Genomic DNA, 15,446 nt, shown 5'->3' on the forward strand with positions numbered 1-15,446 from the left:
TAAAGATTTGTACTGTAAAAATGCATACTTTTTTAGTGGAAACAGCTATTTATAGACACAACAGCACGTGTTATTTGGATTAAAACTAAATCGTATATGTAAGTAAAACATGACCTGTTACCTGATTTATGCATAATGGGTGGTTCCCTACATTATTACAGGACGTTTGCAGGTCAAGAAGTTCCATGAACGAAACATCCAAAGCGACCGCTCTGAAAACCAACGTCTTGATAGACAGCGCATGAATACTGAACTGAATTGTCTTTCACGTCTTGCGCTTGTACGGACGAATTCACACTAGTTTATGCAGAAAGTAACAGAAGCTCATACAATGCATTTTAGCAGGCTTAATTAAGCATGAAAATAACTAAAAAAGAAATATATATATGATGGACAAATTAAGCAAACTAATATGATTTATATTATTTTGGTGTATCTTTTAAATACAATTAGAAATGTTAGAAATGCAGTGAAAATACAGGTATCGGTATCTGACTCGTTCTGAAAAAGTGGTATTGGTGCATCCCTATTAATCATATCTTTCCACCCGTAGTCCCTAATGGCCTAACATTGCAGAAAAACTACCATGCCAAGAACCTTTTGTTTTGACTAAAATGTTTAATAGTTTCAGTGACATTTATTCATTCATTCTAATTCAGTTTTTGTTTAATTTTACTCAACAAACTCTCTGTTTAGTCTGTTTTTTGGGAAGGTTACAACTTTGATGTTAAACATACTGTTTCAGAAATATAAACAATTAAAGATATTGAAATTACAACTTAATTTGGTTGGTTTTATGTTGTTTAAGTTGGCTTTAAGAAAATAAATATGACTATTTGTAAAAGGAAATTTGATTTTTTAAATTAGTTTTTAAAATAGGTAAATGATCTTTACAATTTCACATGGGGTTGATTCACATTCAGTTAGATGGTCAGTAAATTGAGCCACATCAACCCTTTTTAATAAGAAGCCATATTTTTAGAACCCTTTGTCATAGATATATTCTCATCATTTAAAATTATAGGAAACATCCTGATTTTTTATTTTTTATTTTTTTAGACATTCAGTGTACTTCTGCCTAATTTTCTCTTATCTTGAGGAACACACAAGTAAAAAATGGCTCATCTTACCCCACTCTCCCCTATTTAAGAAAAAAACATTATTTTATCTAATTGTGAAAAGGGTTGATTACAGCATTACACTATATTCATATCTACTCACATTGCATAAAAGGTTGCAGGGATGAGCGTTGTAGCCTATCACAGTAATGCGTAAAGAGCGCAACTAGATTTCTGCACTTTCACTGAAGCTTTCAGCATAACTAACACAGTGGAAACACAATGTAAATAATCCTGTTTTTATTTCTCCTGCCTGCATATCAAACACGCCAGAGGGCGGTGATGAAGATGCAGGTGTTGATTTGTGTCTATGCAGGCAGTCTTGTGCATTTTGGTATAATTTTTGCCCCAAGCCCGTTAATTTCTGACAATTCTAGACAATGCCAAATGCCACTGTTTAAAAAGAGCAAAACTGAACATTCTGCCAAACATGCAGGTTTGGAATGACATATTTTACGCATGCATAAATGAAGAAAGAATTGTCATTTTTGGCTGAACTTTTTCTTTAACACTTAGTGTCCATGGATGTTCTTGAGCTGTCTACCGGCTGAGCTTTCTTGGGACTTCGTGAATGCTTTCTGTTATTTCTCTGAGAGATACTCTTCCAGGTCGTCATGGGAACGCTGGGAACCTCCTTCTTTTTTGATACTAGCTCTGACTGAATAACTCCCCGGATTTTCTTCTTGTCTTCATCGGAGGAAGTGTTACTCTTAGAGCTCATCTCCACCGTAGGCTCCGTGAACACTATCAGCTGATTTTTACGATGAGGAACTTCAACTGTAGGACTCCCATCTGCCCCTTTCTCCTTTGTCAGTACAGTGACAGTCATCTGGGCCACACTGTGGTTCAGAGAAGCGCTTCGGAGGAGCATATTGGAGCGTGGCTGCACCATCTGGATCCCGCCTATAGGAATCGTGAGGCTGAGATTGGGAATCATCACCTGGGGCTGGGAGTGCAGTGGCAGGTGACTTAACACACGCTGGCCTTCTTTCGGTTGCATGTTCCTGGAGAGACGCCCATGTGGCAGAGGCCAAGACTGTGTCATGTTGGTCCCTCTCTTAGGACTGTGTGTTTTCTCCTTGAGGGGAGCCAGAAAGACATTTTTTTAGTGAAATCACCAAGTGGTCTGTTGGATATTGTAGAGTGACCACTAGTGCAGTCATCTTTATTCTAGGCAAAAGGACGTTATTTCTAAACAGTGTGGTTAATCTTTTTTTTGCAGCTACGGTCTTGACAGCTAAAGATAGTCCTGGTTCTTCCCAAATTTTTATTTCACACAGTAGATGGTAAACAGATGAGTATGCATTCATCATTTCATGGGTTACTATCTAAGGTTTTGGCTTTAATTGTATGTAAAGACCGGTGGCTTGACTTCTATTTGTAATAAAGGTGCGACACAAAAATAACACACAGTGTGCTTTTAGAATCAGGATATGTGTTTTTGGATGTTTATCTTGGATATATTTGGGTGTCTTTGTGTGCACTAATAAAAAAAAATCTTTCTATAAGTGGAGTAAAACAAACTTAGACAAAGAAAGAAGCATCTACATATTTAGCTATCAAGACTAGAAACCCACAATTTACTCACTATTGAAACAAGGATGAATGGAGCCAGTAAAGCTGCCAGTATGAGTTCTGCACATCAACACTGTTGTCAAGCGAGAATACTATTTAAATACATTTATTTTATTTTATTTTTTCTATGGGTTTTAGAGGAACTAAACAAAACAGGTTTAAATGGGAAACCATTATTTTTGATCAGGCCAATATACAAATGCACGAAATAAATGGCATGGTCATTTAACTTTTTCTTATCAGCATTATGGTCACTTGTTACTTCTTACATTCAGTCAGAAAGATCTACATAAAGACACTTACCGGTTTGGTCTTGAGATTGAATCTGTTGGGTGAGGCTTTTGTAGAATCTCTGGGTCTATTAGCTTGGTACTGAACAGTCACGCTGGCCCCAACAGTCAACGCAAGTGGACAACTGTGAGCCGAAGGCTGTATGGGGGACAAGGCTCTAATTGGGGACACACGTCTCTCTGGGAACGATGAGGCTGGGTGTTCAGAAGGAGACAAAGAAGAAAGGCAGGATGATGGAAAGAGACTATATCTCGGAGAGGGACAACGTAGAGGGGACATGTCTCGCTGAGGAGACTGTGGTAAAGCAGGGGACATTTGCAGGCCAGGAGACAGGCTGCGGATGGGGGATGAGCATTTCCCTGTAGTGGGTTCGAGGTGTGGAAGGGTTACTATAGACTTTGTGGTCTTCGGAGAGGCAGCTTCTCCATAGTGGCTCGGTTTTCGGGGGCTCATACTGACAGGCGGTTTGGGATGTTGTTCCCAGCCTGGGTTTGAAAAGCCTGAGATGTCACAGGAGCCAGAATTATCTCTGGAGAGAGACGCACTCTTAGATGATGAAGAGGAGCATGATGCTTGCTCGTCACCCTCATCATTATCATCAGCCTCATCCACATCTGTCTCCTCTGCATCTGAGAACTGGTGCTCCTCCACCAGATCCGTCTCAAGGAAACGTTTATCACTGTCACCTACAGCACAAGAGAGTCACTGTATCTTAATTATGCAAACAAAAAAGACAAATACATTTAACCAATTCAATCACTAGCTAAGTAACCATACTTAATCCAAATGCCACAATAATTCATGGTAAATACATCATTTATTTCCAAATAATCAGATGAATTGATGTATCATATAATTTGCTCTGATCATTTTTTAAGTCAAATTGATAGACAAAGTTTTAATGCTTTCAACAAACAGAACTACAAAAAGAGGTTAATGAGTAACTAATACTTCAGACAGAATTTGTCTGAATTTAAATAAATTATACATGTACATGGCTGCTGAAAATTCAGCTTTGCCATAACAGATATAAATTACATTTTAAATTGTTATTTTATATTGTAATAATATTACTGTTTTAGTGTATTTGTGATTAAATAAATGTAGCCTTGGTGAGCAAAAGGAAGAGACTTCTTTCAAAAACAAGTTTCTCACCTCCCTCATCTGTCTCAAGCTCACACTGAACTGGTCCTGGAGCAGTTCCCTCTGGACACCTCTTCCCATGAGCCTTTGACTTCATATGTTTGGTTAAATTCCCTGAGGAAAACAGTATGAGAGCTTCAACAAGGGAATGAAAAAAAAGAAACTTATTTATATCAAGTTCGTCCCTGTGAGAATCCAGGTGTAGACTTTGTCCATGTAAACAACCTCTGATGTCATTGAACTAGTGATACAATAACATCTATTATAAACCTCTATTTTTGTTGTGTTGGCAATATTTCTACTACAGGACAGGGAGCATATTGATGGTCTTGTCCTTATCATAAATTAGTTTAAATTTGCTTCTTGCTATTACTAGTCAGGGGCAGGTGGAGTTAGGGAGAGTGGCAATCTTATTCCACAGTACATTTTATTTGACCAAATATTTGCATTTGCCCTTGAGCAGGAGATTATGTATTTTGGAATGTACATTTTAAATGTATATCTGCTAAAAGTAAATATTGTCTTTTAGGTGTACACTAGCGTATAGTAGATGGGCTCAAAGTTAATATAAATATTAAATGTATATTTTACTTTATCAATAATATTAATATAATATGGACAGACATGAACTAAAAGCCACAAATCTCCATTCATCAGTTGTGCAGCATACCTTTGGTTTTGAAGGCAAAGTTACAGTGCTGGCAGATGTAAGGTCGATCGTCCGTGTGTAGTCGAATGTGTTTGCGCAGCATGCTGGGTTTCTTACAGCGTATTCCACACTCTTCACATACATATCGTCCTCTCCCCCGGCCACGTACATACACGTATTCCTCACTTGACCTGTAACTGGAAAACACAACATTAAAGCTGAAAGAATATGTTGTGTGAACATTCACCAGGCTTTTCCAATGATCAGGAGTCACTGACAGATAACAAACTGACCCTTATAAGTTGAACTACTAAAGGGAAAGACTTTTGAAAAATAGAAAATATTGCAGAATGTCGAGAGTGCTCTTTATCATAATGGGAATTGTGGCTTTCAAACTCTAAAGGTAACAAACCAAGCACCAGAGAAATATCATAAAATAAGAGATGAACCAAATGAAAACTTCATGGCCAAAGCTTAAAAAATCTGGACACACTGGTTTAAACAAAACACAAATTTTTAATTACATACCTGTTTAGAATAACTGAAGTTCTATTAATTAAAAAAATCATCATAACATCACATATCTTTTGAGATCAATATACTGTATAATCACTGATGACAATCATGTGTTTAATTAGCGAATCAAACACATAATTAAATTAGCGAATAATTCACAAAAAAAAAATTCCAAACAAAGCTATCATATGGATTCAGAAGACTCGCACAAGCCGTATGGACTACTTTTGACATTTCTGGAGCTTGACAGTTCTCATTATAAAAAAAAAAAAAAAAATAGCACTATGGAACCCTTCTGAACCTTTGTGAAAAAGAAGTACTTATTACGGAAATTAAATACTGTAAAAGACTCTACACACAAGTACAAACTGAATGTAATGTTTTCTGGCACTTAATTGCATGATAATTGTAATTAAATGAAAATGTATTATAGTTTAAATTTATATGTACTTATAAGCAGTTATAAGCAGGACTTAAGTACATGTTTAAATACAAGTTCATAACTAATTCTATTGTCTTTTAAATATGGTTAAAAGGTTCTGCTGATTGTATTGTAATTAAATTGATTATTAAAAAGTACACTTAAGCACTTAGGGCCCTATCTTGCATCCAGCGCAATTGACTTTGTACACCGACGCATGTATCATTCCTATTTTGCACCCGCGCAAAACGAACTTTTCCCTCCACAGAAGCACGTCGCTAAACTAGGGAATGAACTTGTGGCGTGTTCCAGCGCAAACAATCCCTGGAGCTATTTTGCTGTTCCATAAAACAATTGCGCCACTGACCAGAAAAAACCTAGTCTAAAGTCAGTGGTGCGTTGCGCGTTGTTCATTATGCTATTTTAAGGGTGCATGCTTGGCCATAAACAATGTAGAGTGTGCACAACACGCATACACTTTGATTCTCTCATCTACACAGAAGCAGCGGTTTTCATTTTTGCAAATCATACATTATTACATAGATAGATAGATAGATACATAGATAGATAGATAGATAGATAGAGTTTATTATAAAAGCATACATCTAGCTTACACATTTACCCAAATTATCATACGCCTGTTTAACCGAAGTTAATTTCGGTGTGTTTCTCCATCCCCAACGTCCCTGACGAGAACGTTGGTCTCCTCGGCTGTGAACTGCTCCTGGCGCGCGCCTGGCAAATCCGCCGTTATAATAGGAATCCGCTATAGAACAAGCGCGCCTGCTCTTAAAGGGAATGTGAGATGACGCTCTGATTGGTTTATTTCACGTTACGCCCAAACCACACCTATGAATAATGAAGCTACTTCATACCAACCTCTTTTAGATTTGCGCCGGGCGCAAGAGTCATTTATCCAGCCGGGAAAATAGCAACAGCGCCCAAGACCCGCCCACAAAGTTACTTGCGCTTTGCGCTTGACACTTGCGTTTCAGATCGTTAAAATAGGGCCCCAAGTGTGTTAAGAAACAGTCATGAAAGTACACTTAATTCATTATATTATATATTAATCTATATATATTTTTTTTTAAATTAACTTTTGCAAAAATTGACGTACACTACAGTTGCACATAATTAAGTAAACTTCTTTTTTTATAAGGGAATCTCATTTGAGTTTGGACAAACATGAGGGTGATTAAATAAAGACTTTGCCTGAACAAACCCTTTAACTGGATGAAATGTGTGCAGCAAAAAGGTGAATCATATCAGCACTATTTTTTCAATGTTTAATAAGTTAAACAAACAGAATGGAACAGAAAAGCAGCACATGTAGGTTGACATTGACACTGCAAGTTCTCAACATCACCTTTAGGTTAATTAAAATACCAGCAAAGCAAAGCAAAGCCTCTGGGTTAGAATATGTGCATAAAGAGGCCTATACATTGATCTCAAAGGTCTGTGTGGGAGATCTGGTCTCCAATCTATAGCACCTGCATGGTATGCTTTTAAAGGTGCTCTAAAACAACTTGGTATGCTTGGCACAGACCCTCTTTCAGACACCACACATGCATATATATCCATACACACCCCTTCCACCTACCCACAGACACACACAAACATGGGTAGTCTGGCTGGTTATCCACCCTGTTTGTGTCCAGAGAGTCCCAAAACGGGGCCTCCACTTGACCTCAAACAGAGCGCCATTTATAATGTCAAGAACTAGGGCTCCCCTCCCTTCGACCCCCGTCACCACCACCCCGGCTCAAACATGGGGATCTTGCAATGCCGCTCTGTGCCCAGAGCCCGGGCTTCTGTGCCAATGCAAACAGCTGAAAGGAGGGAACCCTGGACCCAACCAGCAGCTCATAACCAATAACATGAGTACAAATCAAGAACTGTGTTGCCAGCTTTCTTAAAAATAACAGCCATAATAGAGTTCAATTTTAGACGATTTAGTTTTTTAGATTGAGGCTGTACAGCTATTTAGGTTGTGATGCGATATATTCACAGTAACAGACTACAGTTCACCACCAAGTAAAGATGGAATTAATATGATCCAATAAATAACCAATGTCAATCTAAACATACCGGAATTCCAAAATTTTTAATTAAAGTGGGTCCAAAAGGCAGTGTATTATATAATAATTAGATTTAATCTGTTCTGAAGAAAATATGAGTGATGCTTGGGCATGCAAAAAAAAAATGTTTTTTTTTTTAGCATGTTGCTACATAGTTGCTAAGGTGCTTTGCGTGGTGGTTAAAACATTTACACTTGGTATTAAGATGCATTTTCAATAATCCACAAGTGGTCAGTCAAAACGCATTACCGTTTACACTTGGTCTTAAAATCCATTTTTAAATCTTTTGTGACCACTTGTGTTCGGACTTCGTCTAGACCCTGTGACGAGTCTCCAGAGTGCACTTCAGCATCGCCCTGTAATTACTTCTCATCATTCTGTTACGTAAAGTATACGCTGATGCAAGATGCAAGTAAAATATCTCTTTATTGGGAATAAACAACTGTAAGTCCAAACGCCACAGACAGCAGGAGAGTGGTGACGCAGGGACTTCGATGGGCAACTCTGAAATGATGAGTGATGATTAGAGTGTAGAATTCCCCGGAGTGATGAGTGATGATCAGAGTGTAGAATTCCCCAGAGTGATGAGTGATGATCAGAGTGTAGAATCCACAACGGGACTGGAAACAGGAATCCAGCACAACACGATGAACTCAAAAGCAGACAAGAGAACACACGAGTAGAACAGGAACAGGTAAAGACACGGGGAAGCTCCAACAACGATCTGACAAACACAAGACGAAAGATAAGGCATTAAATAGGCTGGCTAGATGGGATGCAGCTGGCGCTGATGAGGGAATAAGTAATCAGCGGCAACGGCCATGCGAAACAATCAGTAAGAACAACACACACACACACACACACACACACACACACACACACACACACACACACGACATGAGTAAGACAGTGGATCTAACAGCCGTGACACATTCAATCAGCAGCCAGGAGCAAGTGCTGATCGGCCACACCTGTGCTTCATTAAGAACAGAGAATATAAGCAGAACAAGAGAATGGCTGCGTTTACACTTGGTATTAACATGCGATCATCGCGATCCGATCAAGCAGATCGGATCATAAGCCAATCAGGACACGGTGCGTTTACACCTGTCCACATCAAGTGGCTTCTGTATCTGGATAACAGATCGGATCTCGCATTCCCACGAAAAAAAAACAAAACATGGATGGCTCCGGTGTCGACCTGAAGTGGTGGGTTTTCTTTAAAAAAACAGTTTTCAGTCGGTTGACATTTTACAAATCTCGCAAAATGAGGAGGATGAAGAGGCTGCAAGTACTAAAATTGTGGATAGATGCCATAATGGAAACGGTACAGAGAAACGTATGGGTCCGAGAACATTGCCAGCTGTGGTGGGAAAAATGCGCGTTCTTTGCACAAAATGAATGGTTCTGCAACTTTTGGGTGCGAACTGCGAAGGCAAACATTTCAGTATATTTGCGATGTACTTCGCAATCGACTGTATCACAAAACCACACAGCTCTCAGTTCCGGAGAGAGGAGGGGGAATAAAGACAGTGGGCGGGGTTTTGTGTGACGTCCACCAGTGAATGCAGACCAGATGGCTAGATTGCGTTTACATTACACTGAGATCCGATCACAATGCGTCCTCGACTACCTCTGAACCTGGACAAGCTGATCGAATAACATTCCGATCAGAAGCACGTTTACACTTGTCTTTTCAATGCGTATGTGGACAACATCCGGATACAGGTTGCATGTTAATGCCAAGTGTAAACGCAGCCAATGAAAGGGTGAGCTAGTTCTCCACTGCAGGAAATGCTAATAGTGTGTTCTCTTTGTCGCTGCTTCTCCAGATTCAAGTGAGGATTAACTGATCAGCACTGGCCCTCAAGACCAGGAAACAGGCCGGCAGCGTCCACACCACGGGATGAACCTATGCCAACCGATCCACACCCACCCAATGCCAAAGTACGGCTAGCAGGTTGTATTGTCCACCGAGCTCTACCGCTGGAAGCGCCTGCACGGCAAGTGTGGGTCGGAGGGAAGATTGTGAATGCGATTCTGGATTCAGGCAACTCAGTGAGCCTGGTACAACCTCAAATCATCAAGGCCCGGCCAGGCAGCAAATCGTCTATCCCCATCACCTGCGTACTCGGAGACACCCGTTATGTGCCTGCCCAAACGGTCACCATCTCTGCTGGATCGAAGTCCTGGCCGGTGGAGGTAGGAGTGGTAAAGGACCTCCCGGTCCCTGTACTGCTTGGAAGGGATTGGCCGGGGTTTGACCACCTGCTAGCAACCACCATACAACCTGCTAGTCGGAACAGGAGTCACCGAAAACAAAGGACCCACCGTCGGACTGCTAGCCAACCAGTCCTGCAGGCCACCGACAGCGAGAGAAAAGGTAAGTCACAAAATTCGCCCCCTAACCTGTATACTGATTTCTTCCAACAGATCACTGAAGGGGGCTTGTTTGGACGCGAACAGCGAGAGGATGATAGGCTACGGAATTGTTGATCACAGGTTAGGGAGGTGGAGGGAGAAGCCCAACATCCAGCCCCCCATCCCTACCCGCACTTCATAGTGAAAAATTGCCTGATTTACTGTGTCGCCCAATGGCGGTGGGAGGAGAAACACCTGCTGGTAGTGCCGAAGTCCAAGACTGAAATCATGTTGGAGCTAGCCCACTCACACCCGACAGCAGGGCACCTAGGGGTGAAGAACACAATTCAGCGTATTTGAGATCAGTTCCATTGGCCTGGCCTGGCCTGGCCTGGCCTGGCCTGGCCTGGCCTGGACGCTGAGGTGAAGCGGTTCTGCCAAAGCTGCCCAACTTGTCAAAGAACATCACCACTACAACCTACCCCCAGCCCACTTATCCCATTGCCAATTATCAAGGTGTCCTTTGAGCGTATCAGGATGGACCTGATGGGACCGCTGCCGAAGTCTGCATGGGGCCACGAGCACATACTCATCATCGTGGATTATGCAACCCGATACCCCGAAGCTGTACCCCTTCGGAAGGCTACACAGAAAAACATTGCCAAGGAACTGTTTCTTCTGTTCAGCCGGGTGGGCATTCTGGCCGAGATCCTGACTGACCAGGGCACTCCGTTCATTTCCAAGCTCATGAAAGACCTATGCCAGTTACTGGCATAGTTACTGAGTCAAACAGCTCCGTACTTCAGTCTACCACCCACAAACGGACGGACTAGTTGAGCGTTTCAACCAGACTCTAAAGCAGATGTTATGGCGGGTGGTAGCTGAGGACGGACGTGACTGGGATCTCATGATCCCGTACGTGCTTTTTGGTATCCGTGAAGTCCGCCTTTGAGTTGTAGTTTGGGTGGCAACCGCAAGGTCTCCTCGACGTAGCCCGGGATGCATGGGAACGTCAGCCCTCCCCACATCGAACAGTGATAGAGCACGTACGAGATATGAGACAGAAGATTGACCAAGTCATGCCATTAGTGCGAGAACATCTAGCCTTGGCCCAGCGTGCACAGCAACGCCTCTATAACCGACCCGCTCAAGCTCGGGAATTCCAGCCAGGAGAACAGGTCCTCGTCCTGGTTCCGTGTGCCACTTCTAAATTCCTGGCGTCCTGGCAGGGACCCTACACCATAATTGAGCGGTTTGGGCCAGTGACGTATAGAGTCTGCCAGCCGGGAAGGAGGAGAGCAGAACAAATTTACCATATCAACCTGCTGAAGAAATGGACAGCACCTCGAGAACATCTGGCCGCTTTTTCACAAGCTGAAGGGACCAGTGGTTGATTTGGGACCACAATTGTCAGGCACTCAGAGGATAGAACTTGAATCCCTAGTCGGACAGTTCCGAGATGTGTTTTGAGAATTACCAGGGCAGACCAACTTAATTTAGCATGAGATTCACAATCCCCCTGAAACTATTGTCCGGCAGTGCCCCTAAAGGGTCCCCGAGGCTCGTCGACAAAGCTATTGAGGAAGAAGTCCAGCAGATGTTGAAGGGTCATTGAAGCATCACAGAGCCCATGGTCCAGTCCCATTGTGATGGTCCCAAAGCCTGATGGAACCCTCCGTTTCTGCAATGATTTTCAGAAACTCAACGAAGTTTCCATCTTTTACAGCTACCCCATGCCCCGGGTAGATGAGCTCATAGAGCGTCTGGGTAGAGCCCGATATATTTCCACCTTGGACCTGATAAAGGGATACTGGCAGGTCCCTCTCACAGCTGCATCCCAGGAGAAAACAGCCTTTAGCACCCCTAGTGGCCACTGGCAGTATCGGGTTTTACCCTTCGGGGTGCATGGGGCTCCAGCAACCTTCCAGCATATGATGGACATCCTGTTGAGACCTCATCAGGCCTTTCTGGGGTTGGCAGGTTACTACAGATGTTTCATCCCTAACTTCTCCGCAATAGCTTGCCCCCTGACAGACCTGACCAAGAAGTGGCAGCCCGAGACACTAGAATGGACATCAGATGCTGAAGCAGCCTTCCAAGCATTAAAGTCAGAGTTGGCCTCTTCTCCAGTCCTTTATGCCCCTGATTTTAACTGCCCCTTCACACTCCAGACAGATGCTTCCGACTCTGGGCTGGGAGCTGTCCTGTCCCAGATACTGCACGGAGAGGAACATCCGGTGGTGTACCTTAACCGGAAGCTTACTCCAGCTGAAACCAAGTATGCCACAGTGGAAAAAGAAGCTCTGGCCATAAAGTGGGCAGTTCTGGAGTTGTGGTATTGCCTGTTAGGGCAGAGCTTTACTCTGGTGACTGATCATGCTCCATTGCAGTGGATGGCCCGGGCAAAGGATACGAATGCCAGGGTGACTCGCTGGTTCCTCGCCCTCCAAGATTTCCAATTCAAGGTGCAACATCGGGCCGGAAATATGGAAATGGAAATGGAAATACGGATGGATTGTCAAGGATGTGGGCAGGTTGGTGTGGTCTGTCTGCTGTCACTCCCCACCTACGCCTGTCTTCTCCCCTGTGTTGTTCCAGGACCAGGTCGACGCTTAAGCGGGGGAGTGATGATGAGTCTCCAGAGTGCACTTCAACGTCACCCTGTAATTACTTCTCATCATTCAATCAGCAGCCAGGAGTAAGTGCTGATCGGCCACACCTGTGCTTCATTAACCCTCTGGGGTCGACAAACGCGTCTGCACGTTTTGCTGGATTTTTTTCACACAGCAGCAAAATAGACTTAAAATACTCATTACTCAATACGTCATTTATGGTCATATAAAAAATAACTTTAAAAATGTAAAAAAATAAACTGTTAAATGTCTACTTTTTTATGCGTCCACTTGCAATCGAAACAAAACATTGTGCTTTTGTAAAATAAAGAAAATAAACAGGGTGTGCTTTCTGCCTCTCCGTCTCCGTGAACGTTTTTTCTGGAGCACGTCTCTAAGCTTAACCAAAACTCAGCGAATACTAGTCACACAGGCAAGAGCAATACATCTTTATAATCATTGAAGTGTCTACTTTTAAATGATCAAATTCAAAATGGAAACAAATATTATCTGTTTATGTAATCTGTATGCAAAGAGAGAGATATCAGTCGTTCTCATGGCAACTCATTATCTGCTAATGTGAACACGCCCACGGAGAGCAAGCGCCATTGAAACGCAAATGATCTGAGGCGATCCATGCAAACCTGTCAACGCCCACATCAATTCGATAAAACACACCAAGTTTAATCAGATTCATGTACTTTACGTCGCCATGCGATGCTGTGGGGAATAATAATAGCATAATAGTAATATAATCCTGGAAAATGTACCTCAAAAGTGCTGGTTTTGGTTTCATTTCGAGGAGCAACGGCTGAGGATTGTGAATAGTAAGGTCTTTATTCTTGAGTGCTTTGTTTTAATTGCAATATAGTGTATGTAAACCGCAAAAAGACTGTTTAAATATGAATCGTGTGTCTATGTGTGAATGAACGGCACAGATGCGTCTGTTGTTTACTACAGGCACTTACAACATGCTATTTTTACATGAACATGACCACATCTACTAGTTTAGCTTTTCCTAAACTATATTGCTATACTGAGATGAGTAAAAATCGACTGAAATATGTTAAAATAAAATGTCTTTGTATAAGCAACGTATTAAACTGCATATTAACATTTATATGCCCTATATAAATATATTATAAAAACTATATGTTACAGATGAAAAATGAATGTTTAGACAAGATTTTGTTGATTAGTTTTGGATAGATAAGAAAGTTTTACAGTAAAATAGACTACTGCCACATCAAATAAGCTTTTGTTCTCCAATTTCTGCTCATATGTTACATATATAGTACGGGATGTTTTGTCTAAAATAAAGTAGGTATATTGAATTATCAACTAAGAGTGTTTTTTTCCAATTCAAACTAATGAATCCTTAACTTTGAAATACGTATGATAAAATGTATGCTTTTTACAAAGAAAGATTACACTTGAAATATTGTTAAAATTGTAAATGTTGTTGATTTACATGTGAAACCTATTTAATAAAATAGCAAAACATTATGAAACCTTGCATATTATCCAATTTGCATGCATACAAAATTTGTGGGAAAAGACATTTTTTTCAAGATGTTTGAAAATTCATTATTTGATTTGAAAATTAGATTTTTCAGTCTCATTCATGTCTGTAGCATGGTGTGGGATGAGTTATGCACTGACGTTTAATAACTAAATCTAAGTATGAGAAATATTGACAGCTTATTATTAAAAGGTAAGACATGGCCTGAAGAAAGGGGATCAATCATGACACTTAAAGATGTGAAAATTCATGACATGTACTGTACATTATGTGAGGATGAACTGTGCAGAAACCACAAAATTACCATTCACTTGAAATGCTGGCTCAATCCATTTCCCAAACTTTCACGCAAAATCACTACCCTCATTCATCAACTAAAACTTCAGAGCTTCCATTTTAAGATGCACAAACCACCTTAACCTCAACTGAAATGTCTTCTAAACTAAAGACCATACTTGGATGGAGAAACAGCACAGCCAAATTATGAGTCAATTTCATGGCTGCTGTGAAGAGTATGCTGTGTTAAAAATGCTATAATTCTTCAGAAGTGCCACAGGTGGTTGTTTTTAGGAAGACTTGTGTCTGTAAACTGATCTCAGTCACGACAGACTAAGTTACAGACTACATAACCTTAAAGAATTACATTTCTTTCAGTTCAATTTCTTTCTATCAGTTTGTCTGACTTCTTTTGTAGTTAACATAGGGCTTGAAACCAGACTGATTTATAGCTTTAATCCATAGCACAGATTTATTTATCTTTATTATATAGACTTCTCTCTTTTATTAAAAATAACTACTCACTCTAATAAGCATCTCTTAGATCTCAAAAGACGGCAGAGTTGACAAGTTTTTGTGTGAGGGGGTTAAGAGATACATGAAACTCAATTAGAGTTTCAATTAGAATTTAGGTACAAATAAGCGAGTTCACACTTACAAATAACCAGATAGAGTAAAAAGCAGCCAGGAAACGGTACTGACACCCCAAAAAAGATTGCAAAGTACAAGGCTGATAGTGCAGTGTTTGCAGGGAGTAGGTTGGCCGCTGGACCGGGAGGGCTCTTGCAGCTTCCGATGGGAGTTCGTTGGGTGTTGGGTTAGCCCTGCCGGCAGCTGAATGGAGCTTAGCTGCTCGACTGGGAGGCTTTCACAGCATCCGGCAG

The 15,446-nt window shown here is 41.3% G+C and overlaps 1 protein-coding gene across 5 annotated transcripts in view; it reads right to left on the reverse strand.

Moving 5' to 3' along the window:
• The window catches only part of hivep3a (HIVEP zinc finger 3a), a 62,364-nt gene continuing 46,918 nt past the window's right edge, over positions 1-15,446 (reverse strand). For 4 of the 5 annotated variants that reach the window (XM_079878069.1, XM_079878068.1, XM_079878070.1 and 1 more), the window contains 4 exons: positions 4,798-4,973; positions 4,140-4,241; positions 2,997-3,670; positions 1-2,196 (listed from right to left, as the gene is read on the reverse strand). In XM_079878069.1, the coding sequence (XP_079734195.1) occupies positions 1,624-2,196; positions 2,997-3,670; positions 4,140-4,241; positions 4,798-4,973 (1,525 nt within the window). In that variant the 3' untranslated portion in view covers positions 1-1,623. The remainder of the gene's footprint in view (positions 2,197-2,996; positions 3,671-4,139; positions 4,242-4,797; positions 4,974-15,446) is intronic. The other variant, XM_079878071.1, reaches the window with a different exon arrangement.

Source organism: Squalius cephalus (genome assembly GCF_949319135.1).
Source record: "Squalius cephalus genome assembly, chromosome: 8".
Lineage (NCBI taxonomy): Eukaryota > Metazoa > Chordata > Actinopteri > Cypriniformes > Leuciscidae > Squalius > Squalius cephalus.